The sequence below is a fragment of the Mesoplodon bidens genome, assembly GCF_964165515.1.
Source record: "Mesoplodon bidens genome assembly, chromosome: 19".
Classification (NCBI taxonomy): domain Eukaryota; kingdom Metazoa; phylum Chordata; class Mammalia; order Artiodactyla; family Ziphiidae; genus Mesoplodon; species Mesoplodon bidens.
The window spans coordinates 46,475,499-46,503,472 of record NC_138179.1 but is presented as its reverse complement, the minus strand read 5'-3'; the positions used below and the strand labels follow the sequence as shown (position 1 = coordinate 46,503,472).

The window sequence follows — 27,974 nt, the reverse complement described above, 5'->3', positions numbered from 1 at the left end:
CACGGCCTGGGTGACAGCCCGGCACGGCCAAATCCTGTCCCCGACAGGGAGCTGGATCAGTCCCAGACGCAAAGTCCCAGCTCCCTCAGGGGCAGGCGCCCCAGGGGAGCTTTGGGGCTGTGCCACCTCACTGCCGTCTGCTAGACAAGAGACTCTTTGACCCCTGGGCGCACCGTCGGCCCCGGGGGTGGGGCGGGAGGGAGGGCTGTGTCTGCGGGTCTGATGGACAGGAGCCCCGTGGCAGGTCTGGGGCCCCATGTCGAGCCCCTCCACTCCCCCTTGCTCTGCAAACCGCTGTTCCCGTTCTCAGGGCCATACATCTTGTTCATGGTGTCAGCAATCAGCCCCTCCTTCTCGGGTGCTGCATCCCCGCTGCTGTCCTGACTGTGGCGGTACATGTAGGAAGCCTGCTTCACGGAGCGCTGCAGCAGGTGCCGGCGGTAGGCCCTCTGGATCTTGATGGCGCACACTTCCTCGTGCTTCCTCTTGAGGGTGGTTGTGATGGGCTCGTAGGAGACCTTGGATGGGTTGGCAGCCATGAACTTCTCCTCCATGGTCTCCTTGAGGGCATCCATCTCCCCAGAGTCTCCCAGGACCTCTTTGGTCAGGGCAAAGAGGATGTCCAGGCAGTGGATCTTGTCCCCTGGCACCATGGGCAGGTCCAGTGTGATGAGCTTGATCTTGTTGGGCTTGGCGATCCTCAGCGGCTCCTGCAGGGTGTCCACGAAGTCGGAGAGGCGGCTGTAGTCGATGAACTGCGTGGCGTCGGGGTCAAACTTCTCCCACATCTCGTAGAACATCTCGAAGTCATCCTCCCCGAGAGGCTCACTGCTCTCCTCCGTGGCCACGTTGAAGTTCTCCAGGATGATGGCAATGTACATGTTGACCACGATGAGGAAGGAGATGATGATGTAGCTGCAGAAGAAGCAGATGCCGATGGAGGGGTTGCCACAGTCACCCTTGACGCTGGTGCCCGGGTTCTCCAGCGTGGGGTCACAGTCAGGGGGCCCACTGTTGAGGATGGGGTTGAGAAGCCCATCCCAGCCGGCTGACGTGGTGATCTCAAAGAGGCAGATGATGCTGTTGCCGAAGGTCTCAAAGTTAAACATGTCGTCGATGCCCGACTCCTTCTTGACGTAAGCGAAGTTGGACATGCCGAAGATGGAGTAAATGAACATGACCAGGAAGAGGAGGAGGCCGATGTTGAAGAGCGCGGGCAGTGACATCATGAGAGCAAAGAGCAGCGTCCTGATGCCCTTGGCCCCTCGGATCAGCCGTAGGACGCGCCCGATCCGCGCCAGGCGGATGACACGGAACAGCGTGGGTGACACGAAGTATTTCTGGATCAGGTCAGAGAGTGCGAGGCCTGCGGGGAGGAAGCGGTGAGGACTGCTGCCCTCAGGGTGGGCGGCTGGGTCGGGGAGCAGGGGGCATGTGCGGCTCAGGGGGGCCCAGCCCGCTGGGCTCTTCCCTAGAAAGGAGCAGTAGAAGCTCACCGCTCAAAGCACAGCCCGAATGGCCTGACCCATTAGGCTCCCCCAGGGCTCTTGGGGCCTGGGCTCCATCTTTGTCCTGACACAGCTGCATGGAGGTGGGATGTGTCAAAGCGAATGGTGGTAGGCCTATAGCTAAGGCTGTTTGCAGATGCCATGGATGAGAGGGCGGGGGAGGACAGCTCTGGGTGTGTGACTTCAGGCGTGTCACCTAATCGGTTTGTGACTCAGTTTCCTCGCCTGTAAAATGGAGGTGACAAGAGTACCAGCCTCAGGACATTTGTCAGGAATAATCAGGGAGCTAATGCCTGTGAAGTGCCTAGCACAGTGTCAGGCAAATAGTATATGACTGATAAATGATAGCTAGTTACTATCACAATTACACACAGCTCTCCTGTGTGTAAGGATACTGGAACCATCTTCTTATGTTTTTCCCGAAGCACATGGGCACCTGAGTGTGCCCCCACTGGACAAGTAAATGTTTCTCAGGTGTAGTCATGCGTGTGAAGGTGACAGGTTGCCTGGGAGCCCACCGTACATGCTTTTGCGCATTAAGTGTAGACACCAGGTGCACACGCATGTGTGTATGTGTGAGTGTGAGTGTGAGCACGGCAGGTGCATGAGTAGGTGTGTGTGTGTGGACATGAGGATGGGAGCACCGGGCCTTCCTGGATGACTCAGCCCAGCCTGGCCCTGCTTGCTCACCCACAATGGACAGGATGACAACCACAAAGTCGAAGATATTCCAGCCGATGGTGAAGTAGTACTGGCGCAGGGCCAACATCTTGAGCATGCACTCGCCCGTGAAGATGATGATGAAGACCATGTTGATGTTGTAGAGGATGTCCACCTTGAGCTGGCTCTGGTCATCTGTCTCCACCATCATGGTGACCATGTTGAGGCAGATGAGCATCATGATCGTGATGTCGAACGCCTGCTTCATCACCAGGTCGTACACCATGCCCTGGACCTTGTTCTGTAGCAGGGATGGGAGTGCGGGGATGCACACGGAGGGGTGTGGGGGGCAGTGGTCGGGGCAGGACGTGGACCGGCAGAAGATGCAGGAGGACACAACAGCATGACAGGGAGGGAGGGAGGGAGGGAGGGGGAGAGAGAGAGAGAGAGAGAGAGAGAGAGAGAGAGAGAGAGAGAGAGAGAGAGGGAGAGGTGTCAGGTCTTGTGGTGGAGTCGGCCAGGGCAGGGGCGGCAAGACCCATCAGAACAGGCCGATCTGTGGGGTCCGCGGGCATCCTTCCTCACTCTGGGACCTTTCCTCCCGTCAAGGTCCCCCAGCAGCCCCTCATCCTTCTCCTGAAGTCATTGCTCACTGGGGGGCTGTCTGGACATCCTCTTCCTCCCCGTTCCAGGGGCCCTTGCCCCAGAGGCCACCAGCTGAAGAGCTGACTGGACACTGGGGAGCTGTGCAGGGCCAGGCGAAGGGTAAACCAATGACCGGAGTTTATCAGGTAGCTGCTGCTTGTGTGTAGAGTGTCTGTACAGTTACAGAGAGGCACCCCTCCCGGCAGGTGGACCCAGCCTCACGCCAGGGACACAGCTTGGTGGGCAGAGCGCAGGCTGCATCTTGCCCCCTGCCCCCGTGGCCCCCTTAGGCAGGAGTCTCATACAGGCTGCAGGGGGAGGGGCCCGGAAGGCTGGTACCTGGGGCCGGGGAATTGGCTTCTGAGGCTTCTTGGAGCCAAGCTTCTTCATGGCGTTATAGTATTTCTTCTGTTCCTCTGTCATGAAGAGGTCTTTCCCTCCAAAGTATAGCGGGATGGGGCCCATAAGGCTGCGGTGGGGGGTGTCCCCGTTCGCCCTTTCCAGGACCTCCCCCTTCTCACCTTCTCAGGAACCACCCTTAAAGCCACCCGCACCCCAGCAGGGGTGCCGGTGGGACCTGCCTGGAGCGGCCAGAGATGGGGGTTGAGGGAGGCAGGGGAAGGGGGACTCAGGGATCCAGAGAAGGGAGGGGAGGGGACAGGGTGACCGACAGAGGCAAGGGGTCAGCGCAGCCTCACTGCCCGCTGGGCCACCTCCCATCAATGTCTCGTTGGGTCCTCAGAATGAGCCGGCATGGCAGGCGGCACGAACCTCATTCTGTACATAAGGAAACCAAGGTTCGAGGTGGCCACATCTCACTTGTCCAAGGTCGTCTGGTGGGATGTGAACCCAGCCTTGCTGAATCATGCCGCCAGCCAGCGAGAGCATAGCAAGTGCAGAGGCAGCATTTGTGAACATATGAAGGAAGGAGTGGACGGAGGGAGGGAGAAGGGAGCCTGGGGAGGGGAGGGCCCGGGGAAGGTCGGGCTGGATACTCATCTTCTTCTTCTGCTGGTTGAAGTTGTCGATGATGACGCCAATGAAGAGGTTCAGGGTGAAGAAGGAGCCGAAGATGATGAAGATGACGAAATAGAGGTACATGTAGATGTTCACCTCGTACTGGGGCTGTTCCTCCTTCTGCAGGGGCCACAGGATGGGACAGGGTGGGCTGGGTGGGCTGGGGGCACATCCTGCCTGCTCCCTGCTCCCCATCTCACTGTGGGTCCATCCACTCCCAGGCTGTGGGGTCTCAGGGGCTCCTGAGGAGGCAGCATGGGGTGGGGATGGATCTGAGTCCTCTCCCCTGGCTCACTCACCAGCTACATCTCGGGGACCCCCACTCACCTCCCGGGAGTCCACGGCTGCATACATGATGTCCATCCAGCCCTTGAAGGTGGCCTGAGAGAGTGTGGTTGGGGGTGAGGGGAGGGGGCTGCCCCCTGCTTCCACCAGCCTTGAGTTTCCCTCCCTGCCCCCTCCTGGTCCTCCCCAGAGGCTGCCTGCCCTGAGCTCCCCTGGGGAGGCATCAAATAGAGACCGGAGAGGTATAGACACTACCTCTGGGTCCCACAGCCCTGGAAGCAGGGTGGGCGGCCCCCTAACAAGGAGCGGCAGGGCGCTCAGGTACAGCGAGAATGCGGGGGCACCTCCATCCCAGCCTCAGGCAGGGGCAGCGGGTCACACTCACCACCTGCAGGAGGGAGAGGTAGCCCAGACCCACGTTGTCGTAGTTGACCTTGACGTTGAGCCAGCGGACCTGGCCCGTGTGCATCAGGCTCTCGCACTCGGACTTGTTGTTGACCTCGGAGATGTCGAACCTCTCGGAGGTGGTGGTGTTCACGCAGTAGTAGAACTTGCCGGCAAACAGGTTGACGCCCATGATGCTGAAGATGAGCCAGAAGATGAGGCAGACGAGCAGCACGTTCATGATGGAGGGGATGGCTCCCAGGAGGGCGTTCACCACCACCTGGGGGCCAGCGAGGGGGTCACTTCCAGATCCTCTCCCAGGCACACGGGGACACCCAGGCTCCTCTGGGAGAGGGTTCCCACCCACAGTAACCAGGGGACCAGACACGGCTGGGCCTTGTTGCTCAGGGAAGGCTTCCTGGAGGAAGGCCCATCTGAGCCAGGCCTGGGGGAGAAGTCTGCTGGGCTTTACTTGGGGGTGGGGGGATGGTAAGCAAGGAGTAGAGGTAGTGGGTTGCCGGCCTGGCGGCTGAAGAGGGCTCTCCGCTTGGCTGGAGCCATCAGCCCAGAGTGGAGGCTGGGCTTTTCTGGAAGCAGCCCGGCCACGGGTCACCGGGCAGGAGACAAACACCCTTTCCTTGGCCCCCATAGGAAACTCAGTCCCCGTGACCTGTTCCCCTGCTCATCTGTTCGCAGGATTAGAGACGCAGACCCAGAAAAGAAGCCAACAGTCTTTGAAGCAGCAGGACCCTTGGGACTGGACTCCTGTGCCCTGCCAGCGGCGGCCACCCAGGCCAACCTCATTATTTCACGCTGAACCGAATCTGAGAATTATCTGTTTTCAAGGGAAGCCGTTCCGTGACCTCCAAGCAAAGTGGGTGGCACAAGCCCGGTGATGCCCAGGGGAGCTCTATCCCTGGCTGGGGCACCAACCAGCTGCCAGGTCACTTTCCCCTGGTGGGGAGGGGTCCCGGCTCCAGGGGTGGGAGGGCCCAGTGCTGGCTGGCCTCTTGCATGACCAGGAGGGAGCCCCCAGGCTGAGTGCCCTGCTGACCTGCAACCAGCTACTTCATGGAAGTCCGTCCCTCCAGCGTGGGTCTTGCTCCTAACAGTCACACCCCCACCCCCGACCTTTGCCTGGGGAAGTCCCTTTGGTCTTGCCCAAACCCTGTATTTACCTGTCACTTCCGCCCTCAAGGGCCTGAGGGAGGGGTGGGCAGGCTTGGAGTCCTGGGGAGCCCCAGTCTGAGGCTGGGGAGGGACACCTATAAACCCACAGACCTGCTTTCCTTCCTCTCCTCCTGCCTCGGTGCCCTCAGGCCCCTCCTGGGAGCTGCTGCAGCCTCTGCTGCCCCCAGTGGTGGAAGAGATGAGCGAAGGAGGGGGCTGAGGGCGGGAATGGGCACTTGGGCTGGTGTGGGAGGATGCCTGGGGACCTCCAAACCTGGACCCCTGGTGGTGGCCGGAGTACAGACACCCCCAGCCCCCTTCCAGGCTGTGGCTGCTCCCCCAGTCCTTAGCCCTATTCAGAGTCCCCCTCGGCACCCACCCTCATGCCCTCGAATCTAGACAGTGCCCTCAGGGGACGCAGAGCCCTGAGCGTCCGCAGGGATTTGATGGGTCCCAGCTCCGAGTAGCCCAGCCAGTTGGCCACCAGGCTGATGATGGAGACCTGTAATGGGAGGGGAGGGTGGTCAGGGAGAGCAGGGCCTCAGCCACAAGGACCGCCTGGGATCTGGCTGCGGGGCCGGGGGTGGGGTAGACTCACATCCACAATGAGGAAGTCGAGCCAGCACCAGGCGTTGGTAAAGTACACCTTGAAGCCATAGGCCACCCACTTGAGCAGCATCTCCATGATGAAGATGTAGGTGAAGACCTTGTCGGCGTATTCCAGGATGGTCCGGATGACTCGCCGCTGCTCGATGTGTATGTCCTCGAAGGCCTGGGGGCACCAGCAGGGCGGGGTGGTCAGGGCCCGGAGGAGGCCGGGGCAGCAGCCACATCCCTACCTGCCTGAAGCTGCTGGTTCCCAGGGGTCTGGCACCGGGGCCAGGCGTGGGCAGACTCCCTGTGCCCATCATGCGGGTGAGCCCGTGAGTTCCCGGTGGGGAGAAGCCCCTCAGCTCCCCTTCCCCAGGCCTAATAATAGTAACCCTGACTGGTCTGTCATGGGGGGTTCACCTTGACCCATCCTGCCCTCCCAACCCCCAGTTCCCAAGGCCTTCCCCACCTGATCCCCGGTTGGGACCTGTCAGCTAAGGATGCACAGGGATTCAGAGCCCATCTGTCTCTTTAAGAAAGTTAACACAGTCTACAACACATCCTGGAAGACTGGTGAGTTCTTTAGGATTCTCTGGGTTCGGGGCTGCCCAGGCCTAGCCCCTGCCTCTGCCCAGTGCCCGGTCCCCAGAGCAGCGCCTACCAAGGCCCCACTGCTGAGTAGGATCATGAAGACAATGAAGGTCTCAAACCAGTTGTGCTCAACGATCTTGAAGCAGGCCCTGCGGAGGGTCCACCACATCTTCCCTCGGCCCTGGGAGATGTCCACGTAGAGGCAGGGAAAGCGCTGCACACAGGCTGGGGAGGGCGGGTGGCAGGGGCACCGGTCATGGGCCTGGGGGCCACCTTAGGAGGCACAGTCCCGCCACCTGCCCAGGATCCCCCACCCCCCACCCCGGCACACAACCGCATGCAGAGGCATTCCAGAGCACAGGGGTGCAGGCAGCCAGCACAGGTCTATAGCCGTCAAGCTGTCCCCGTCCTCCCCCACCTCGCCCAGGCAGCCTTCACTATGCCACAGCCCAGGCCCTCCGGGCAAAAATGTCCCTGAAGGGCAAGGCAGGCCTCTATCTGGCAGACGAAGCCGAGGAGGAGGACAGTCTTAGAGCAGCCACTGCTGAGCGCCTGCTTCGTGCAGTGCTGGCCGTACTCAGGGCTCTGTGGGGATTCTGCACAGCAGCCCTCCGGCTGATGCTAGTCACCTGCCGACACTGCAGGGATCAGAGGCTCAGGGGCTGGGAGGCATCCCCAGCTCTGACACCCCTTCCCGGCATTCTATTCTCCTGAGGTGCCGCAGGGTAGGGCAGGAGAGCATCAGAGGAGGAAGGCCCTGCCTGCTTTTGGTGATGCGTGTGTCCCCGAGATGTCCCCAAGGGGGCAATGGGCTGGGGCTGGGGCTGGGGCTGTTGCCGGCCTCGGGCCCCTTACGGGGTCTGCCGGGCTAGGGGAGGCACCCAGGAGAGGTGGGGTCACACATGCGGGCTGGCCCTCACCCTCGGTGAAGCACTCCTCAGGCTGCTCCCCCTCAGGGCTCTCCTCGGCCTGTTCCTCGGGGTCCTCCTCGGGGGGCTTGTAGTCAGCAGTGCTGCAGACGGAGGAGTTCCCGTCGAGGGGCTGCAGCGGCTTCTGCAGAGGCCACAGGGTCACGTGACCCCAGGCCCTCCCACAAGGTGGGGTGGGGGAGGTCAAGATGGGAGACCAGAAGGGAGAAGGGAAAGAGAGGGTGGAGCAGACTCATTCACTCATTCATTCAGCCCTGGATTACGCAGCCACCACTGGGGCCTATGCAGAAGAACCACAGGCCTTGGTCCTGCCCTTGGAGTGGGACAGGGATGAGGCCTGGGGAAGGAAGGAGATCAGGATGGAGCAAAGTCCGAGCCTTCCTATCCTCAGGGTCTGTTTGGCTGAGAAATCCAAAAAGGATGGAAATTTTTCTGCAGCCAAAGCTCCAGCCTGGGGTCAAGGGAACCTAACGGGAGTGGGTCGGGTGGGACGGCTGGTGCTCCAGCCTGGCCAGGCCTCTCCCACCTCCTCCCAGTGCTGCATCTAGGCCGGCCTCCTGCCCCCAGCCTCCACTCCTCAAGGGGCCCCCTTCATGGCTGGGGGTGAGGTCCCTGAAGAGGAAGATGGAGAGGGTAGCCTGGAGGGGCAGGGGGCGGCTGTCACGACAGTGGCCAGAAAACCAGGGAGGGCCTTGTGCCCAGTCGACAGAAAGGGAAACCGAGGCACCGGGCGTTAGGTTGGGCACGGCACCCATTGAGCCACTTGCCCTGCCCATGCACCCCAACTCCCACAGCCCCCTGGGAGCCGTACTTGTTTCCCCGTGAGAGTCCCCAGAGCCTTGGCCCCGGCTGCTGTCCAGCCCTCCTCCACTCGCACTCCTCATACCGAAGTTACTGCCACATTTCCCTGGGTATTTATAGCTTAGCAGGCGCTCGGCTCCCTGGTAAGTCAGTGTGCCACATATTTGGGGGGAACAAGGAGTCAAGAGCTTTCAGGGCAAAGTTTATTCAGGCTCTGGTGCCAGCGGGGCCCTCGCCGACAGGGTGGGGACGGGCAGGGGGCCCCACTGGAGCTTATGTGCTAGTCCTTCCCCTGCTGGAGCTGGAGGGTGGGCAAGGGGGCTCAGCCTGAGCTTCTGGGGGCGACCACCAGGGCCTCCCCCACCCTCGCAGGGAAGGGAACCTCAACCCAGCAGCAGGCCCCCTGCATGGGGGAGGGGTGTAGCGGCTCCAGCTCCCGGCTCTCTGTTCCCCTTGAACCCAACCTTACTGGGCCCCTGACCCCTCTCCTCAGCCCAGACCTGGCACTTTGGCCCACACTCAGAGGTTGGGCCCAGCCCTCCAGGTGGGGTCTAAACAGAAACAGATGATAATGGCAAGGACTTGGCAGGAGCTTCAAACCCAGAGGGGGTCTAAGAGAGGCCTCTTGGATTCCAGCCCTGGAGCTAGGGTGCCTCAGGTGAGAACATGCTGTCTCAGAGCGCCACCTGCTGGGGAGAGGGGACCCAGGTGGAGTTGTGGGGCAGGGGTGAAGGGAGAGGCCTAGGGTATTAGGACAGGCAGGGCATGCCATAGTAATTGGATTAATAGTAATACCAGTCACCATTCACAGAGAGCTGACTGTGCTTTGCACACAGCATCTCATGTAATGCTCACAGTAATACCACAAGGTAGGTACCATTACCCCATTTTATAGATGGAGAAACTGAGGCTTGGAGAGGATTTGTGCCATGTTCAAGGTCACACAAAAATGTAGAGTCTTGTCTGTCTGACTCCCGATCCCTCGATCCAGGCTCTGCGATAGGCTCACCTTGCCATCCTCAGGCTCCGAGAAGGTGTCCGTTTCCTCCTCTGTGGGCATCTCCAGGTCAGACTCCTCGGAGGCGATGGGCACGTGGATGGTCAGGTAGGGGTTGTTGATGAAGTTGAGGTGGTCCAGCTCAATGCTGGGGGGAGGGCCGTCAGCCAGGCCCATGTGGTTCAGGATATGATTGTCCTTCTTGAGGTCCTTGTTTTCATCCTCCTCGGGCGGTAGCTCCTTCTTCTCGTCTTCTGAGACGCTTTCCCCAGCCTCGCCGGCCTCGCCAGCCTCCCCAATCCCCCCGAGGCTGAGCATGATAACCTTGGGGCTCAGGATCTTGCCATGCAGCAGCCCCACGAGGAAGGCTTTGGCGAAGCCGATGCCCCACTTGATGCGCATGATGGCGATCTGCAGGTTGTTCATCTCGCCATCTTCGTCCGAGGCCGCCAGGCTGTCCGCGCTGAAGGAGCTGAGCAGCAGGGCCAAGAAGAGGTTCAGGACCTGGGAAGCGGGGGTGGGGGGAGCCTGAGCTCAGCCTCTAGGCCCCTGAGGGTGCCACCTTCAGCCAGCACGAGGGGCCTCGGGTCTCCAGACCAGACCCACCTCATGGTGGGCTGTGAAGAGGACGTCACCTAACGGAACCCTCACAACTGCTTGTGAAGGTGAGAAGTGCTACTGTCATGCCCACTTTACAGATAGGGAAACTGAGTCTTACGCACATGATAGGACTCTGCTGACCAAGGCAGAGGCAGGGTTCGGGGAGGCCCACTGGGTGACAGGGACTCTTTCTGTGACTCTGTCCTCCACCTCCACTGCCAGGGGATGTGGAACGAAAAACAGGACTCATGTCTCCAAGCTTCCAGGACTTATTGGGAGCCTGAATCTTTTGAGCCTTCTTCTCTTGTCTGGTAAATGGGACTTTTAATAGACCCTGTGCTCCCGATACCCAGATGCATGTCCCCTGTTGCTGTAGAAGGGGCATCTCACCTACCACTGTTCACTCCCTTTTCTTCCTTTGGGGTTCCCTGCTCCACCTGGTTCTCTTCTCTTAGCCCCACTGCAAGGGACTTAAGAGGCTACTGGTCTACCCCTGTCAACTTTATTTTCCAGCGGACAGACATTCGTTGAGCCCCTCCCACTGCGTGTAGAAGCAAGTGGCCTCAGTTTGCCCTCAGCCTAGAGACAGACATTTGATCAGACAGATACAATGCAGTGGGTATGCACAAAGCAGAGACTGGGGTGCACAGGCTTTGAAACCACGCTGCTTGGCTTTGAACCCCAGTTTACTAGCCGTGTGTCCTGAGGCAAGTCCTATCACTGCTCTGTGCCTCAGTTTCCTCATCTGTACAATGGCGATGATTCCAATACCTACCTCCTCACGTTGTTGTGAGGATTAAAAGGTCAATACAAGTAGAGCACACAGTAGGCACTCAAAACTTGTTGGCTGTTATGTGTACGATAATAGAAGACTCTACAAGGTACAGGGAGGAGTGTGATTAACTCTGAGGCCAGCTCAGCATTTTATGACTGAGGAAACTGAGTCCCAGACAGGTGGAGTGACTTGCCTGAGGACAAACAGCACAGTCAGAAGTAGAACCCAGGTTTCCAATCATTGTACAACTTCAGAGGACATCATTTATTTAGACTACAATGTGAATGGCTGCCCCAGAGGCTACACAGTGCAGTGGCCCTGACTTCCACCAGCTTACTCCCACCCCAGGGCAGTGAGGAGGAAGGTACAGCCTGGCTGGGGTGGGGGTCCTGTCGCCTGTCAGCCAGAGGCAGGTATTACTCTGGGGGTCTCAGGGTGGGGCTGTATGAGTGGACATGAGGAAGTAGGGCCAACCGTACTACGCCATTTTCTACAGGACTTGAGTATCCTCAGATTTTGGAATCTGCAGGGTGTCCTGGAACCGATCCCCTGAGATACCAAGGGAGGACCGTAATGTGAAGCTCCCACCCTTGGCCATCTTCTCCATGCATCTCACTGTCTGGCCTTCACCAGTGTCCTCCAAAGTCTCTTTGTCATTGTCTTAACTATCATGTTGACATAATATCTTTAAAATATATATACATAGGGACTTCCCTGGTGGCGCAGTGGTTAAGAATCCGCCTGTTGGGCTTCCCTGGTGGCACGGTGGTTGAGAGTCCGCCTGCCGATGCAGGGGACATGGGTTCGTGCCCCGATCCGGGAAGATCCCACATGCCGTGGAGCAGCTGGGCCCGTGAGCCATGGCCGCTGAGCCTGCGCGTCCGGAGCCTGTGCTCCGCAACGGCAGAGGCCACAAGAGTGAGAGGCCCGCGTACCGCAAAAAAAAAAAAAAAAAAAAAAGAATCCGCCTGTCAATGCAGGGGACACGGTTTCGAGCCCTGGCCTGGGAAGATCCCACATGCCGTGGAGCAACTAAGCCCGTGCGCCACAACTACTGAGCCTGCGCTCTAGAGCCCACGAGCCACAACTACCGAAGCCCACGCGCCTAGAGCCCGTGCTCCACAACAAGAGAAGCCACTGCAATGAGAAGCCCGCGCACCGCAATGAAGAGTAGCTCCCGCTCGCCGCAACCAGAGAAAGCCTGCACACGGCAACCAAGACCCAACACAGCCAAAAATAAAATTAAGAATAAATAAAAAAATTTTTTAAATGTGGTCTTTATATATATATATATATATATATATATATATATATATGTAGTATATTGTATATATGTGCTGGGGGTATTCGTCCCCACTGCCATGCCTTCTAGCTACTTCTCTGCCTTTGCCCCCCCACCAAAATTTACTGGGTTTTCTTTCGCTCTCTGGCGGGAGGTGTCCAGTTGCCAGAAACACATCTGAGATGGGAATTAGCTGCTCTCTGGGTCAGCAGGGTTTGCACACGGCTCCTGCCTGGGACAGAAATAGCTGCCTCAGGCCAGGCATGGGGGGTGGGTTGGAGGGAAGGGGGGGTGACAGCAAGTTCCCCTGGGGGGCTCTGAGGGGTGAGTTCCCTATGCCCTGGTCATTTCCTCTTCTTCACAGTAGCCCCGAGGAAGTGCCTGAGTGCCATGGACGCAGGGGACCCGGGTCCCCACACACAGCCTGGCGGGGTGCCCCGGTGCCTTCTGGCAGACACTTGCTTCCATGAGGCCTGGGAGGGTGGTGGGCAGGGACAGTGCCCAAGGACCTGGCAGTGCCGCCCCCCTTGGTCACTCCGCTTCCTTTGAGCAAAGTGGGAGAGCCACAGAGCTGGGCCGGAGAAGGGCATCAGGGTGGGTAGGTGTGTGTGTCTGTCTGTGTGTGCAGGCGTGTGCATGTGTGTGTGATGGGAGGGTGCGGGTGGCACACACACAGAGGCAGTGCAGTGCAGTGGTTCCAGACTCTGGGGCAAGACTGCTTGGGTTCAAATCCTGCACAGGTTACTAATCAACCTCCCTGAGACTCTGCTCGATAAAACAGCACAGCCCTCATAGGGGGTGGTGAGCATTAAGAGATCAATACCAGGAAAGTGCCCAGAATGCTGAATAAACATGAGTAGAGGTCAAGCTGTCATTGCTGGTACTGCTGATGCTAACCTCATCATTGGTACCATTGCTGCTGGTATTGACGCTATTGCTATTGGAGTTACACAGACCCAGGTTCTAGTCCGGGCTCCGTTTCACACTAGCTGTGTGGTTCCTGGAAGCACGGAGCCAACATTACCTGCCGCACAGGGTCGTCAAGAGCATTAGGGATAATACACGTAAAGCCCCTGGCACAGGAACCGGCACGTGGCAGAGCCCAACACCAGGAGTGTGATGCTGGTTGGTGATGGGTACTGAATCCGCCACTGCTCCCCCGATGCCTGTAACATTTGGACTCCCCTGGCCTCTTGGGCCAAGTGCTTTGCTAAGCACTTGGACATGTGTCATGTAATCCTTACGACCACCCAGTGGAGTAGGTCACCACTCCCATCATCCCCATTTTCCAGATGAGAAAAACTGAGGCCAGAGAGAAATAACTTGCTCAAGGTTTCCCAGTCATCAAGTGGCAAAGTAGGGGCCTGAAATGTTTTTGAGTTTATACACACACAGACAGAAACCCCCTGCAGACCCTTTTAGTCACCTCCAGGCCCTTAAACTTGACCTCACAAACTTCTACTCAGAGCCTGCTCCCACGCACCCATCCCGAATCCTGCCCCAAAGTTCTGCTGGGACATCTGCCCTCACTCTTTATCTTCCCTCACTCTCCCCACTCCCTAAGACCCCCCTCCCAGTAGCCACCAGCCTGGGTTCTGCTGTCTGGCTGTCCCTGGGGGCTTGGGACACCCTCCCATGGTCCCCTCCTCAGTCAAGGTGACACCCCCCGCCGCCAGTCCGCCCCTGCCCCCAGCCGGAGCTCAGCCATATCTGAGAAGCGCTGACCCAGCAGCTCAAGGATTCCACAGGCCTTTGCGGAACGTGGGGACGTGCGTCTTCCCACCTCCTGTTGCCCGGGGCAGCGTTGGCCACCACAGGGGGCAGCTGGGCGCTGCTCTCCTGGCAGGAGTGACCCCACCCCGAGAAGGGGGGGAGCAGAGTCGGCAGGGTGAGGAGAGATGCCTCCCCCGGCCCCAGCCACAGAAATTCTGGTTAGCGGGGCCATGGCCTCACACCCCGTTTCTCATGGGCCCCTGCCCCTCCTTCCCTGCACCAGCCCCGCACACAGAAAGTGGCAGGATGGATGCAGCCCATGCCATCTCCAGATCCTCCCAACACCCATGGCCTAATTCCTGGGAACAGAGGGTGAGAGGGTAGGAGGACAAAAGGGCCAGGAGCTCCTGGTACCAACCCCACACTGTGCCTGCTTCGGTCACAGTCCTCCCGGCCACCCCCTGAGGGGCCTACCATTTTCTTCCACGTGAAGTTAGAGAACTCAGCCAACCAGAGAGCAGTGATTCGTTCAAGGTCACATAGACAGCGGAGGAGCCGGGACTGCAACATGGGTCAGTCTGACTCCAGTTATCATGTTACTTTACCCAAAACACTAGGTCTCAACAGTACTACGCGCAGTGTGGTCCCTGTACCAGCGGCAGTGACATCACCCAGAGCTCGTTAGAGATGCCGGTTCCTGGGCCAGGGCTCAGAGCTGCTGCATCTGACTCTGGGGCATGGGGCCAGGAATCTAGGTTTTGAGAAACTCCCAGGTGACTCCTAAGCAGGTTAAAATTTGAGAGCCACTGAGTTAAACCATACAAAACTGCCATTTGGGGCTGGGGTTAGGTAGAAAACAAGCATCGGAGGTTTCACACAGTGTAACCTCATGGGAAAAGGGCCCTTCAACGACAGCCTGATTTAAAGGAAATAAAGGCATGGACACACGTTGGACACTTGGATGTCCTGGGCGAGGGTGGGGGAGCCACCCAGCCGACCTCACTCACCACCAGGTTGCCGATGACCATGACCATGAGGAAGACGGTGAGGCACATGGCCTGGCCGGCCACCTCCATGCAGTCCCACATGGTCTCGATCCACTCCCCGCACAGGATGCGGAAGACGATGAGGAAGGAGTGGAAGAAGTCGTGCATGTGCCAGCGGGGCAGGGTGCAGTCCGCGGCAATCTTGCACACGCACTCCTTGTAGCTCTTGCCGAACAGCTGCATGCCCACCACGGCGAAGATGAACACAATGATGGCCAGCACCAGCGTCAGGTTGCCCAGTGCCCCCACCGAGTTGCCGATGATCTTGATGAGCATGTTCAACGTTGGCCACGACTTGGCCAGCTTGAAGACCCGCAGCTGCCGGGCAGGGGGAGGGTAGGGGCCGGTGAGGCCCGGGGACCCCTGGCCCAGCCCCAAGAGAGCCCCATCCTTACAGGAGAAAGAGTAGTTCCTTGGCCAGGGATTGAACCCAGGCCCTCCGCAGCAAGAGTGCAGAGTCCTAACCACTGGACCACCAGGGAATTCCCAGAAAGAACTCTTTTTGAACAGCTCAACTCCCACCCACTGAGGGATGCAAGGCCTCAGTTTACCTCTCTGTTAAATGGGAATGCTCACATCCTACCACTTAATCCTCTTCGAATGATCAAAAGAAAGAGTCCTTATCTCTTAAATATACAGGCTAAAGTATTTGCAAGTGAAATGAAATCTCAGGATCTGCTTTAAGATACTCCCCACAGAAAAATTGGGGGGGGGGACAGATAACACAAGAACTATAGAATGTTGACAGCTGTTGGAACTGGGTGAAAGGTACACAGAGGTGTATCTTACCTTCTCTATACTTTTGTGGATGCATGAGAGACCCCTATGGGGTAGTGGAAAGGATGCTAATTCGGAGTCCCAATTCCACTACTGATGAGCTTCCTGAGCCTCAGCTTTCAGCTCTGCAATATGGGTTGAAGTTCCCACCCCACTGCCACCCAAGGTCACTTAGGAGTCAAGTCCAAATGTCAGCTCCTGGGCTGTCATTTTGGTCCCCCAGCAGCTCTGTGTGATAAGGGGGAGGGCACCTTTCTCCTTTCTTCCAGTAAGAAAGGTTCTAAGAGGCAGAGTGGTGACCAAAGGGCAGAGGGGGCCTTACTTCCAGCCCTCTGGCTTCTTGGTGGTTTCTCCTCCCTTCCTCCGGGCATCCTCACCACACCCTTCCCCAGCCCGGGTGCCAGGGTCTCACGCACCAGACGGAAGGAACGGAGCACCGACAGCCCCTGCACGTTGGCCAGACCCAGTTCCACCAGGCTGAGGGTGACGATGATACTGTCGAAGATGTTCCAGCCCTGCTGGAAGTACTCATAGGGGTCCAGGGCGATGAGCTTCAGCACCATCTCTGCTGTGAAGATGCCTGTGAAGACCTGCAGGGTGGGGTGCAGCCCCTGTCACAGAGCCTCAGGGGCACAGGACCTCGGGAGTCTCCCAACCCACTCCCACCTCCAGGGCTCGAGGGGAGGGTGACAGAGCCCTGGGGGTGCAGGCAGTGGTACCCACGGCCCACAGGTGTGTGTATGTGAGTGAGTGAGGAGCGGAACGACCGTGCCACAGGGCAGAGTGGGAACCACTCAGAGACTGGGGCCCGTCCATTCCTGGCCTTGTGACTGTTGGCCTGTCACGTGACTTCCTGGGGGCCTCAGCCCAATCATAATAATATTCAGCACTCACAGAGCATGCTGTGGGTCACATTGTGACCTTGTCGGTATCCCAACCTCTGTGAAGTTGGGAGGGTTGATCACGCTCATCCCAGAAATGAGAAATTGAGGCTCAGAGAGGTCACTGCCCATATAGAAGCATGTCTCAAACCAGGTCTTGGGGTGCTTAGTTCATTCTCCTGTCCCTACACCCTACAGCCTCTCTACCCTGGTTGGCTGGCGTCCCAGGACCCAGAAAATCTTGGTGGCTTTGGAAGTCTAAGGCAGGGCCCAAAAGAGGATGAAGCGGAGGATCAGTGAGAAGCCAGAGCTGAGCCCCCAGAGCCCTGGACTCGTCTGAGAGCTGCAGAACCTCTAAAAGCTCCCTGGGCACAGCCCCCCCTCCTGCCGGGCACCAGCTGCCCCGGGTCCACAGCCTGCCCGGGCACATGCTGAGCCCCGCCCAGGAGCTGTCCCTGCCCGTAGCAGGTGCCCAGACAGCAGCAGAGTGTGGGCAGGGGGTGGGCAGGCGGCGGGCCGGGCCCATCACACACACCCCAGCAGCTGCACCGCGGGTCCAGAGCACACCCTTGCTCCTCCAGCCCGGCCTGGCCATGGCCGCCTCGGGCATCTTCGTGGGGTGGACGTGCCTGCCTCGCGGGCTGGGGAGTCCAGGGTCTGATTCCTGTGCTGCCCACCCAGTCCTCGTCCTGCCCCAGGCCCCAAGTCTGACTCTTCCTGGGCTCCCCACGCCCTCAGGGGAGGGAGAGCGTCTTGCCCATTCGCCATCCTGGAAAGATCGCAAAGGCAATTGGGAAGGGTGGGGCTGGGCTGGAGAAGGAGGCAGCTTTTGCCCTTTGTCAGGCTCCACAGGGGCTGGCAACGAGGTGATAATGCTTCTAATGGGCAGGGATAAGCAGGCGGATCAGTGTGTGTCAACAATAGCAGAGCAGAAAGGGCTGGAGAGGGGAGCCGGCCCGGCCAAGCCGGAGAAGTGGCCGCGGGCAGGGGGGCTCAGGGCTGGGGGACTATGCCCTGGGGCCTCCAGGGTGAGCTGGGGCCCCTTGAGCTTGGGTGCCCATGGCTTTATGCCCCCACTTCCAGGTCCCTTGGTCCCTCTTAGGCCCACAACAACCTCTGAAAGTGGAGAGACTTGCCATCCAGCCCCCCCATCCCTCTATGCTCTCACTCCCCCATCTCTGCCTCCAGGGCATGGCCTGGACCCCAAAGCCCCTGAAATCCTGATCATAAGAGGTCAAGCACCTCATCCCCATTCTATCTGCCCCCAAGTACCCTGAAACCCAAATTCCGCATCCCATGGATCACCCCATGTACATCCCTGGTACATCAACTCATGCCCCCACATACCCATATGCTGGGAAAATAACCCCAGCCTGTCCCCTTATGCCCCCTACTCGCGCCCCGTATTTCCACACAGCCCGTCGGGCCCCGCGGCCCCTCTCCTGCCCTGCGCGGGAAGGACAGCCTCTCCCTCGTCCGCTCCCTACCAGGTTGCCCACGTTGAGCACTCTGTCAAATCGCTCCGTCATGGGGTAGTGCTCCATGGCCATGAAGAGGGTGTTGAGCACAATGCAGATGGTGATGCCCAGGTCCACGAAGGGGTCCATGACGATCAAGTGGATGATGTTCTTGAACTTCATCCACGGGGCGCAGCAGTTCCATATGAGCACTTTCTGGGAACACTTGTACCACCATGGTGGGCACTTCTGGTGGGCCTCTTCCAGCTCTGGGAGCAGGGTGGAAACAGATACCTGATGAGGGTCCCCCCCTCACGTGCTCCTTCCTCCACCTAGATCTTTGGTCCCACCTTCCAAGCCCCGCCCCTTAGAGCATCACACCTCAAGCCCCGCCCCCTCAGGGAGGCCTACTCCAAGCCCCGCCTCTCAGTGGGTCACCCTCAAGACCCATCCCTCTAGACGCCGCCCACATGGCCCCACCCCTCAGTGCCCCGCCCCCCAACACACTGTCCCTTAGCTGACCCTCAAAAAGCCACACCCTCAGCAGCCTTACCCCAAGCTCCTCTCCCAGCGTTCTACTTCAGCTCCGCCTTCCTGGAGCTCCCCACCCCGCAACGCGATGGGGTGACTCCCGTCCTCTGCCTACGGCCCAGGGCTGCGATCTCGGCTGGGGAGGGGCCCGAGGGCCCCCTGGGAGAGGCGGGAGGCCACTGCAGGGGGGCTGGGTCCCAGTTCCACCTGCTGCTGGCCAGCACCACTCAGGAGCAAACCATGGTTCCCCCCGAGGGCTCTCCCTCCCACTGCCAGTACGCCGGCCCCTCCAGACTGTCCCCAGCCAGTCCTTCCTTTCCCCCCAGGGTAGCTTTTGGAAAACATCCCCTGTTCCTGCCACTCCAGCTCTAAACCCCTGGGGCTCCGTAAGGCCCATGGGTGACGCTGCTTCTCCTCCTGGTCTTCCAGGCCTCTGCTGCCCATGGGGGTTCTCAGCCTGGGCATGCTCTCATTTAATTACCACCGGAAATGGATGAGCTAAGTATATGAGTGCCCCCACGCCATAGATGAGGAAAGAGGACTGGAGCCGGGGGCAGCCCCATAGACACCTGGGTGTGAGTGCGTGATTGGGGCACCCCAGAGGCTGGGGGCGGCTGAGTCGCACCCCCATCCAAGAATTAGTAAACCGGACCTCTCAAAGGCTGCAGATTCTGCTCTGGCAGCAACACCCCTACCCCCAACCCGGGTGCTACTGCAGGTGCCCCAAACTGTGTCTGAGGCCCCAAACTTCCCACCACAGTCCCAGCAAGGACAGCGTTGAGTGACCTCCTCGGCCAGCGCTGCCCAGCGTTCCCTGGGGCATTCTCTGGCAGGGCACACAGACACCTGGATGCCCGTCACACAAGGTCAGCTGGGATGGGGCCCTCTAGAGGTTTGCAAAGTCCTCCAAGTCCTTCCTGGCACAAGGCGAGCCACCTGGGGAGGGGACCCGATCCCTTCTATGTCAGATTTCCTTGCATCTTCCCTCCCTTGCTTCCCCCTTTCCTCCCTCTTTGCTTACTGCCTTCCTCCCTCCCTCTCATCCATCCACATACCCATGTCTCTTCCCATTCATTAATCTTTCAGCCCACCCACCCATCCATCCATCCATCCATCCATCCATCCATCCGTCTGTATGTCTATCCACCCTCTCCTCGTTACCTTATCCTAGTCTCCCACTGAGGCCTGGGGGGCAGCACAGGGATTTGGGGGAGTCTGTGACTCTATCTGGGCAGGGTGACCTTTGATGTTTAACTTTTACCGAGGAGATATTTGAGGAACAGGATCTCCAGTTTCCGGAACATCGGGCCTCCCTGGTTAGTATTATTATCCTGTCCTTCCCCATTGTCTTGGCAGCCCCCAAGGCCTCCCGGAAGCCCCCAGTTCCCGCCACAGCCTGGCCTTGCAGCCAGAATTGGGCCAGGGTAAGCCACGACTATATTTATCACAGCCATTTCTTCGATGCCAATATTAAGTTACTGTCCTGAAGCTGGGCCCAGCTGGGCCCTCCCGGCCCCCACCCCGGGAGCCCAAGTGGCCTGATGGGCAGGACAGGCAGAGTAGGGTGGGTATGGGGGTGCCAGGCACTCACCTTCCATAGCATCTGAGATGCCGCTGTCTGCGCTGCAGCTGGGTCTTGGGGGCCCCTTCTCCCCCGCCGATGTGTCCAGGCTGCCGTTGCAGTCTTTGCCGTGGGCTGGGTCCTCGTCTGCCTCCCTACCTTCCAGCCCCTGAGCGGTCTTGGCCTGTGGACCAGCAAGGGTGACGGACATAAAGTCCATCGCTGAGCCATGGGGATGGACTAACGGACTCTCAGAGCTTCTTCCTGAGTCTTTCAGGCTGGGGCCCCCTCTTTTTGGCCTGCACCCAGCTTACTGTGGGCAGGGGCAGCAACCTCGGTGGTGGTGGGGTGACAGGGTAGGGACCAAAGTGACTGAGGACACACATCCTGAAGACCCTTCACTCTGAAGCCTTGAATGACCCTTCATGAGATGATGGGTAAATGTGCAGCTGCTCCCTGGGGCCTCATCAGGACCCACCTCTCCCTCAGCCTGGACCTGTACGCTGCCCATAAAGAATCATAAAACCATAGGAATTTGAGCTGGAAGGCTACGTCAGGTTTAACTACTCCAGGTTCCTTGTTATATATGGGGAAACTGAGGCACTGAGCTGAGAAATACTCTTTCTACTGCTTGCACGCCTCCCACCCCACCAAAGCTCCAGCCTGGGCCTTCTGCTCCCCGTCCTCTGCCTCGCAGGCCCTACCCCATGCCTCCCCCGACCCCCCTCAGCCTGCCCAGGAGCACCGAGGCTGAGGGGCAGGGAGATCCCTGGGTCCTCGGCCTCCTCTCCCTGAGTCCAGACCTTCCCTACCTCTTCCTGCTGCTTTTTGAATTTCTCCAGCATCTGCTGAAACTCTTCTTCTTTCTCCTGATTCTCGGCCAAGGTGGCCTCATTCTGCTCAGCGTATGCCATGGCCACCACCGCCAGGATCAGGTTGATGAGATAGAAGGAGCCCAGGAAAATGATGACCACGAAGAAGATCATGTAGGTCTTGCCGGCTGCTCGAAGGGTCTGGGAGTGGGGGAGGGAAAGCGTCACATGGCACCTGCCTGCTTTCACCCACACCCATCTCCATACATCCATTGCCCAGGTAGGTAAATAGAGAGGGTCCTTCACAGAGCCAGGCAGTTTGAGGGCTTTGGAGGCAAGGTATGGCCACCCTTGGCAGGCTAAGCCACATTCTGGGGTGCTTCAAAATATATACTCAGGAGGCAGACCTTCCTGATCTTCTGGCTCAGAAAGCACTGAGGACCTCAGCCAGACATCTTGAGATCAGAGAACCAGGATAAAAATTGGTGAACATGGGCTTTGGGATCAGCTTGAATCCTAGCTTTCCCAGAGGGCCTGGCATCTAGTAAGAGCTCAGCAAATAGTAGCCATTATTATTATTACTAAATATTATTATTAACATCATCATGTTAGAAACATCGCCAGGAACCAGAAGGCACTGTTGCTCCAGACCCAACCTGCCCACCTGCAAACAGCAGAAGGTAAATAACTGTGTATGGGCAGAGTTGGAGTCTAAGCTGCCCTACCGGTTACCGTGAGGCCTGGGAGTCTGTGCCCGGCTCAGACCTCAGCTCTTAAGTCAAATGAGGAAAAGGAAGAAAGGGCTGGGGCTCAGATCTGGGCAGGTACCTAGCGTCAGAGGGCTCTGAGAACCCGTATGTAGGGGCATTTAGGGGGTACCATGGAGGGGACAGCCTTGTTAGGGGCCCCACCAAGCCCAGAGGAGGCTGTGGAGATGGAGGGAGGTAGACGTGGGGCTGAGGGGCAGGGCGGGGGGCTGCTGTACCAGCTGGAAGAGGTTCTCCCAGTAGTCCTGTGTCATGAGGCGGAAGAGAGCCAGGAAGGCCCAGCTGAAGGTGTCATAGCTGGTGTAGCCATAGTTGGGGTTCCGCCCGGCCTTGATGCACTTGTAACCCTCAGGGCAGCGCCTGGGGATAGGATGGGGGCTGGTTTTAGGGAGAAAGGAGAGCTCCAGCCGGGAGATAGATGGGGGGATCCCAAGAGAAAAATATCCTTCCGTCTTGTCTGCATCCCAAAAAATGGAAAGTGTTCCCCCCATACCCATGAATTTTCTTTACATTTCCATCCACCCCAGGTTCTCATCCCTAATCATCCCCCATCTTCTGACAACCCTGGGACATCTGCCCTCCACCACCCCCACCTCCCCCACCAGTGTCACTCACCCAGCGTCGCTGCTGTTCCCACAGAGCAGGGCATCATTGGAGCCTTCCAGGAAATAGAAGTTCCCTTTGGGAGTCAGAGTCCACAAAGGAAACATGTCACCACATGGACACTGTGGGCGCAGTACCCACTGTGCACCTGTGGACACATCTGTGTGGACCACACGCACCAAATGGATGCTCTCTGGGTGCCCTTTCCCTCTCCTTTAAGGGCAGCTCCAAGTTCCAAGGTCTCTGGGTAGATACACTTTGCCGTCAGCTCAGTGTCTAGTGTGGGGTGCAGCAGGGGCACAGAGGGATACGGGGTGGGGGACATGCATGCGTGTGGATGGGGCTACCATGTGCCTGTGCAGGACCCTCAGCTGAAGCGGGGATGCGGCTAGAATCCAGGATGCCAGGTTGAAGGAGGGGTACCGTTTTCTCAGCTGCCAGAAGGCACAGTGTGCAGTAACAGTGGCTTCATGAGAATGTTGCCTTGTGCGTGCGAGTCTATGAAGTCTGGGTATGTGAATAGGATGCGGGGGCCTGGTGGTGGCCCTGCCAGGGTGCGAGCATGTGGTGTGATGGAGAACAAGGAGTACGTAGGTTAGGGACTATGGACTGCTGCTTTTTAGAGCAAAAGCTTTAGGATTTTCAAAGTAATTTGGCATTTGTTGTCACACAAACGCTTTGAGAAAGATACTGTTGTCTCCATCTTATAGGTAAAGATTCTGAGGGAGGGAGAGATGAAGTGACTTGTCAGAGGTTACCCCAGCTGGTAAGTGATGGATTTACACTCAGATCTTCTCCATGTTCTTTGTCTCACAAGGGGCTGCCATCGGGGCTGGGAAAGACCCCACTGGCCTACCGACCCTCCGTTCTTACCTTCGTCATTGATGTAGGCATCCCAGTCAAAGGTAATGTTGCTGGCCCAGCTCTCCTGGCTGTTCCAGGTGTCATTGCCGTACCAGGTGTCATTGCCGTACCAGGTGTCATTGCCGTACCACGTGGTGTTGGTGTCATTGAAGGGTGGGGGCCAGCGCACACACTTCTGCCGCAGGTTTCCCATGAAGAGCTGCAGCCCCACCAGGGCAAAGACGCTCAGGCAGAAGACGGTGAGGATCATCACATCTGCCAGCTTTTTCACCGACTGGATCAGGGCTCCCACAATGGTCTTCAGCCCTGATCACAGAGAGGGTGAGGGCTTGGGGCTGGGCAGGGCAGGGGGTAACTCACCGACTTAGCCCCTCCGAGCCTCTGCCTACTCCACCTCCTTCAAGCCTTGACTTACTTGGGGCACTGCTTGCCCGAAGCCTTCCCAAATTAGCCCCATCCTTCTCTGGTTACAACCTCCATCTGGAGCCTTGAATGGCCACCGAACCTCAGCCACTAGAAGAAGGGACTATGAAGCCTTCACAGTGTGTTGCCCGACTCAGAGAGCAACACCCAGTCACACAGTGGAGCTTAATAAGTGTCACTAAGTCAGCACTCCCAAAGTGTCTTCCTTAGAACGCTCATCTCGCAAGCTGTGCCCTACACAAAAGGGGTTCAATCATGTTTGGGGAAGGCTGAGCTCTGTAGTGCTCTCTTGGAGGGTCCTTGTGTAGATTAGCCTATCAAAGGCTCGGAAAAGTCCTACAGAAACAAAAACTTTAATGCCACGTTTCACCTTATTTGACACAGAACCCTTTCTCTCTCTCTTTTTTTCTTTAATAAATTTATTTATTTATTTATTTTTGGCTTCGTTGGGTCTTCCTTGCTGCGCGCGGGCTTGTGGGCTTCTCACTGCAGTGGCTTCTCTTGTTGCGGAGCTCGGGCTCTAGGCGTGCAGGCTTCAGTAGTTGTGGCTCACGGACTGTAGAGCGTGGGCTCAGTAGTTGTGGTGCATGGGCTTAGTTGCTCTGCGGCATGTGGGATCTTCCCGGACCAGGGCTCGAACCCGTGTCCCCTGCATTGGCAGGTGGATTCTCAACCACTGCGCCACCAGGGAAGCCCCCTTTCTCTTTTAGTGCCTGTTAACACCCAAGGAACAGCAGGGTTCACTCTGAGAGGCTCTAGGCTGACTTTGCAATATTGCATTGCACTCCTCTGGACGGGCAAAGGCATAGCCAAATCATATGGAATTCCAGGCTCAGATTCCATCGTTTATAGAAGAACCATAACTTCTTCCTTGGGCCTAATCAGTGTGTCTCTTGCTTCAGTATTAGCTTATTTCTTCTTCTTATCTTGGTATGAAAACAGATGCTCAGCAGCCTCCTTATAAAAGCCCTCTGAGCCCTGAGGATGCTGGAAGCATGGCACCAGGGAAGGTATTGTGGCCTTGACTCAGGGGCCAACGTGCTGTGTGGCCTTCAGTAAGCTCTTCCCTCCCGGGGTCCCTCCTTCTTCAACTGCAATTCACGAGGGCTTTGGACTAGAGGAGAACTAAGGTATTTTCTAGCACTAAGACTTCACAATTTCCCCCTCCTCCCAGAGTCTGTTCTCCACGCCTTTTCAGATCATCTTTCTCTCCTTTCATGAACCTTCTCCAGTTTCTCCACATGCTTTTTTGAGGGTCCGGATGATCCAGATTCTAGTTATTTCATGCTTCTTGATGCATCACTTTGGAATTGCCCTGGCCTGATTGCTCAGTGGGTATGTGGCGTGTTCATTATTGAGCCCATGGGGATGGGACTTTCCATCACTGTTTCTCTGTGTCTCTCTCAGGTGGAGGTCTCTGCTCTGCCCAGTCTGCTTATTTTATTGAATACACATACCCTGTGCCAGGCATTGTTCTAAGCACCTTATTGCTCTCAAGGCTTTGAATTCTCATAACGACCGGATGAGTGGTACTGTTATTATCCACATTTCAGAGATACGGAAATTGAGGCAGACAGGGAAGCCACTTACCCAAGGTCAAAGTTAGGAAGTGGTGGAGGTGGGAATTGAACCCAGGCAGTCTGGCTCCAGAATCTGTGCTCTAACCACCTTGCTATGCTGCCTCTCAAAACCCATCCTCCCACCTGGGGCCCCTTCTCCTCTCTGGCCACAGGGGCCTCGCTATGTCCAGGCTTTTGTGTGGGTCCTACACCACTTGGGAGGGTTGTGACCCTGAGCCGTAGAACTTGAGTGCCTGGTTCCAGGCCTGGGTGAGGAGGGGAGGCCTGATGGCCTGGGCAGAGGGTCCCTGATCCTCCCCAGTACCTGGGATGACTGTGATGGTTTTCAGGGCCCGCAGCACCCGGAAGGTTCTCAGGGCTGAGATGTTGCCCAAGTCCACAAACTCCGTCAGGTACCTGGGTGGGGAGGTTGGGGCGAGGGCTGTGTCAGAGCCAGGGGTGGGCGGTAGGGCAGAAGTCACAGGTTCTCCAGGCCCAGAATGAGGATTCCCAAGGAATCCTCGTAGTTGGGGTTACCGTGGAGATGTAGGGGGACAGGTCAGGCACAGCAAGTTTCCTATCGGGGCCTGAGAGGTGGGGAAGACAGTGCAGGAGCTTTGCTGAGGAGTGGGCTTAGCAAGGGTAGCCCAGCTCTCCTGGGTGGGGGCCCGTGGGACTAGGGCTCAGGGCTGCTGTGTGTGGTCATATGTGCTATGTGTAGGGGCACCGGGACAGCCTCGCAGCCAGACCCCGGGAATGGCAGCTCCTAGGATCATGCAGCCCACTATCTGCCAGCTGGACCCGCAGCCCTGCAGTCCACCCTCGGAGGGCTGGCCCACTCAGCTGCCCTCTCTGAGGCCTGGTCCCCTCCCCTCACCCTCATCAGCCTCAGGATGCCCTCGGGGCCCTGCTCACGCCATCATGATGACGCTGAAGTCCAGCCAGTTCCAGGGGTCCCGGAGGAATGTGAAGTCTTCGATGCAAAAGCCTCGGGCCAGGATCTTGATGAGGGACTCAAAGGTGTAGATCCCTGTGAAGGTGTACCTGGCAGGGAAAGGGCCGGCCAGGGCCAGCCGTGTCACACCTGGGTGACAGTGACGGACCTCCTGGGAAGGAGGGCACAGAAATGACATATGCCACCCAGGGCCTGAGGACATTGGTGAGCGTGACAGTGTGTGCCATTCCAGGGACTTAAGGTGTTTGTTGATGGGGGTGGCAGTGACAGTGTTTGTCTCCCTGGAAGACAAGAGCAGTTTCACTCGGGGCGTCCTCAGAGTGCACACCTGGGACGGGCAGACACCTGGGACCGGGGGGACGGGGGAGGGGAGACTTACTCCACATGCTTAGACCAGGAAGGCGGGTCGCTCATGGTCATGAACACGCAGTTGGTCAAGATGGTGATCATGATGAACATGCTGAACAGCGTTGGGGGGAGAGTCAAGGAAAGCGAGGGGGCAGGTGGGGAGGGGAGGTGGCGAGAGGGCCTCCCGCCCACCCCCGGCCCCTCCCTGCCTTTCCCCGCCCCCGCGCTTGCCCCACTTGGGCAGGATATGAGTGGATGAGCACCTTGATGGCGCAGCGTCTGAGGGTGCTAAAGGGGCTCAGCAGGTAGAGAGCAGGTGTGGCGGAGAAGCGGAAGATGGCCTTGCCCTTGTTGAGCACGATGAAGGTCTGCGGCAGGGAGAGAGCTGTGAGGCCTGGGGCAGGCAGATGGCTTGACAATGGACAGACAGGTGGAGGGAAGCCTCCCAGGCCCGGACCTTCTTGTCACTGTAGTAGGGATCCAGGTCCTCCAGGGGGATGCCAATGACCTCCGGCGGGGGGTCCCCATAGACAAGGGGCAGGCTCCTGCCAGCCTCCAGGTCACTGCACGGCCTCTGTTCGGGCTCCTCAGTCTCCATCTGCTTGTTCCGCTGCTTCCGGGCCTCCTCCTCCATCACCCGCCGTTCTATGGCTGCCTGGGACTCCCGGGTGAAGGGGCGCAGGCTCTCAGGGCCCAGAGGCACCACCGTGGGCTGAGATGAGTTGGCCATCCTCGCATCCTGGGCTCAGGGGCCAGCAGGGCGGCAGGCAGCCAGGACAGCTGCAGCGTGCAGCCCCCGGGGTGCTGGGCGGCCACCCCGCCCTGGGCCTGCTGTCCGCTACTCACCTCCTGCCTGACCAGGGGCCAGGGCAGGGAGGTCGGCGTGCAGGCCCTTTTGGGGCTGGGAGATGTGCCTGCAGGGCCCAGGTGCTGCTGCACAGGTGCTGGACACAAGAGCATCACCCCCAAGCCCCGCACCACACTCTCCCCAGCAAGGGCTTGGCTGCCCTCTGGACTGACAGCAAACCAACCAGATCCTCTTCCGCCTTCGAGACTTGGGGCCAATGCCCCAGTGCCTTCAACCGCCTCCTGGGTCCAAGTTCTGGGGACTGTGTGGCTTCAGCCTATGGGGACAGAGAAAACCACTGCTGGCTATGCCCATGTGACCTCTATCCAGCAGGGAGGCAGAAAAGAATCAGAAGTGAAATGTGAGGGTGGATTGAGGATGGGCCGAGGTGAGGGGCCTGATGGGGTCAGCCTAAAGCAGGAATGGCAAACGGATTACATCTTGAGGGTTGACTTGGATCAGCTGCTATTGGCTGCTTGGAGATGTGGGCAAAGACTATCAAGATTGCAGCCTGGAAAAAAAAAAAAAAAAAGATTGCAGCCAGACTCAGTGCAAAAAGACTGCTGTGATTGATTAGTGATGTCTGCCAGGGGCA

The 27,974-nt window shown here is 58.2% G+C and overlaps 1 protein-coding gene across 1 annotated transcript; it reads right to left on the bottom strand.

Moving 5' to 3' along the window:
* Positions 1-140: 140 nt before the first annotated feature.
* SCN4A (sodium voltage-gated channel alpha subunit 4) lies at positions 141-27,262 on the bottom strand (the record flags this gene model as incomplete). The annotated part of the gene is made up of 24 exons (XM_081219333.1): positions 141-1,366; positions 2,199-2,469; positions 3,153-3,250; positions 3,809-3,950; positions 4,158-4,211; positions 4,501-4,779; positions 6,049-6,171; positions 6,268-6,441; positions 6,922-7,076; positions 7,772-7,904; positions 9,591-10,082; positions 14,956-15,312; positions 16,188-16,361; positions 18,140-18,378; positions 20,232-20,385; positions 21,005-21,214; positions 21,999-22,140; positions 22,396-22,459; positions 23,257-23,553; positions 25,555-25,646; positions 26,145-26,273; positions 26,564-26,653; positions 26,782-26,900; positions 26,990-27,262. 24 exons carry the CDS (start codon positions 27,260-27,262, stop codon positions 141-143), a joined length of 5,487 nt encoding a protein of 1,828 aa, XP_081075459.1.
* Between the last annotated feature and the right edge of the window lie 712 nt (positions 27,263-27,974).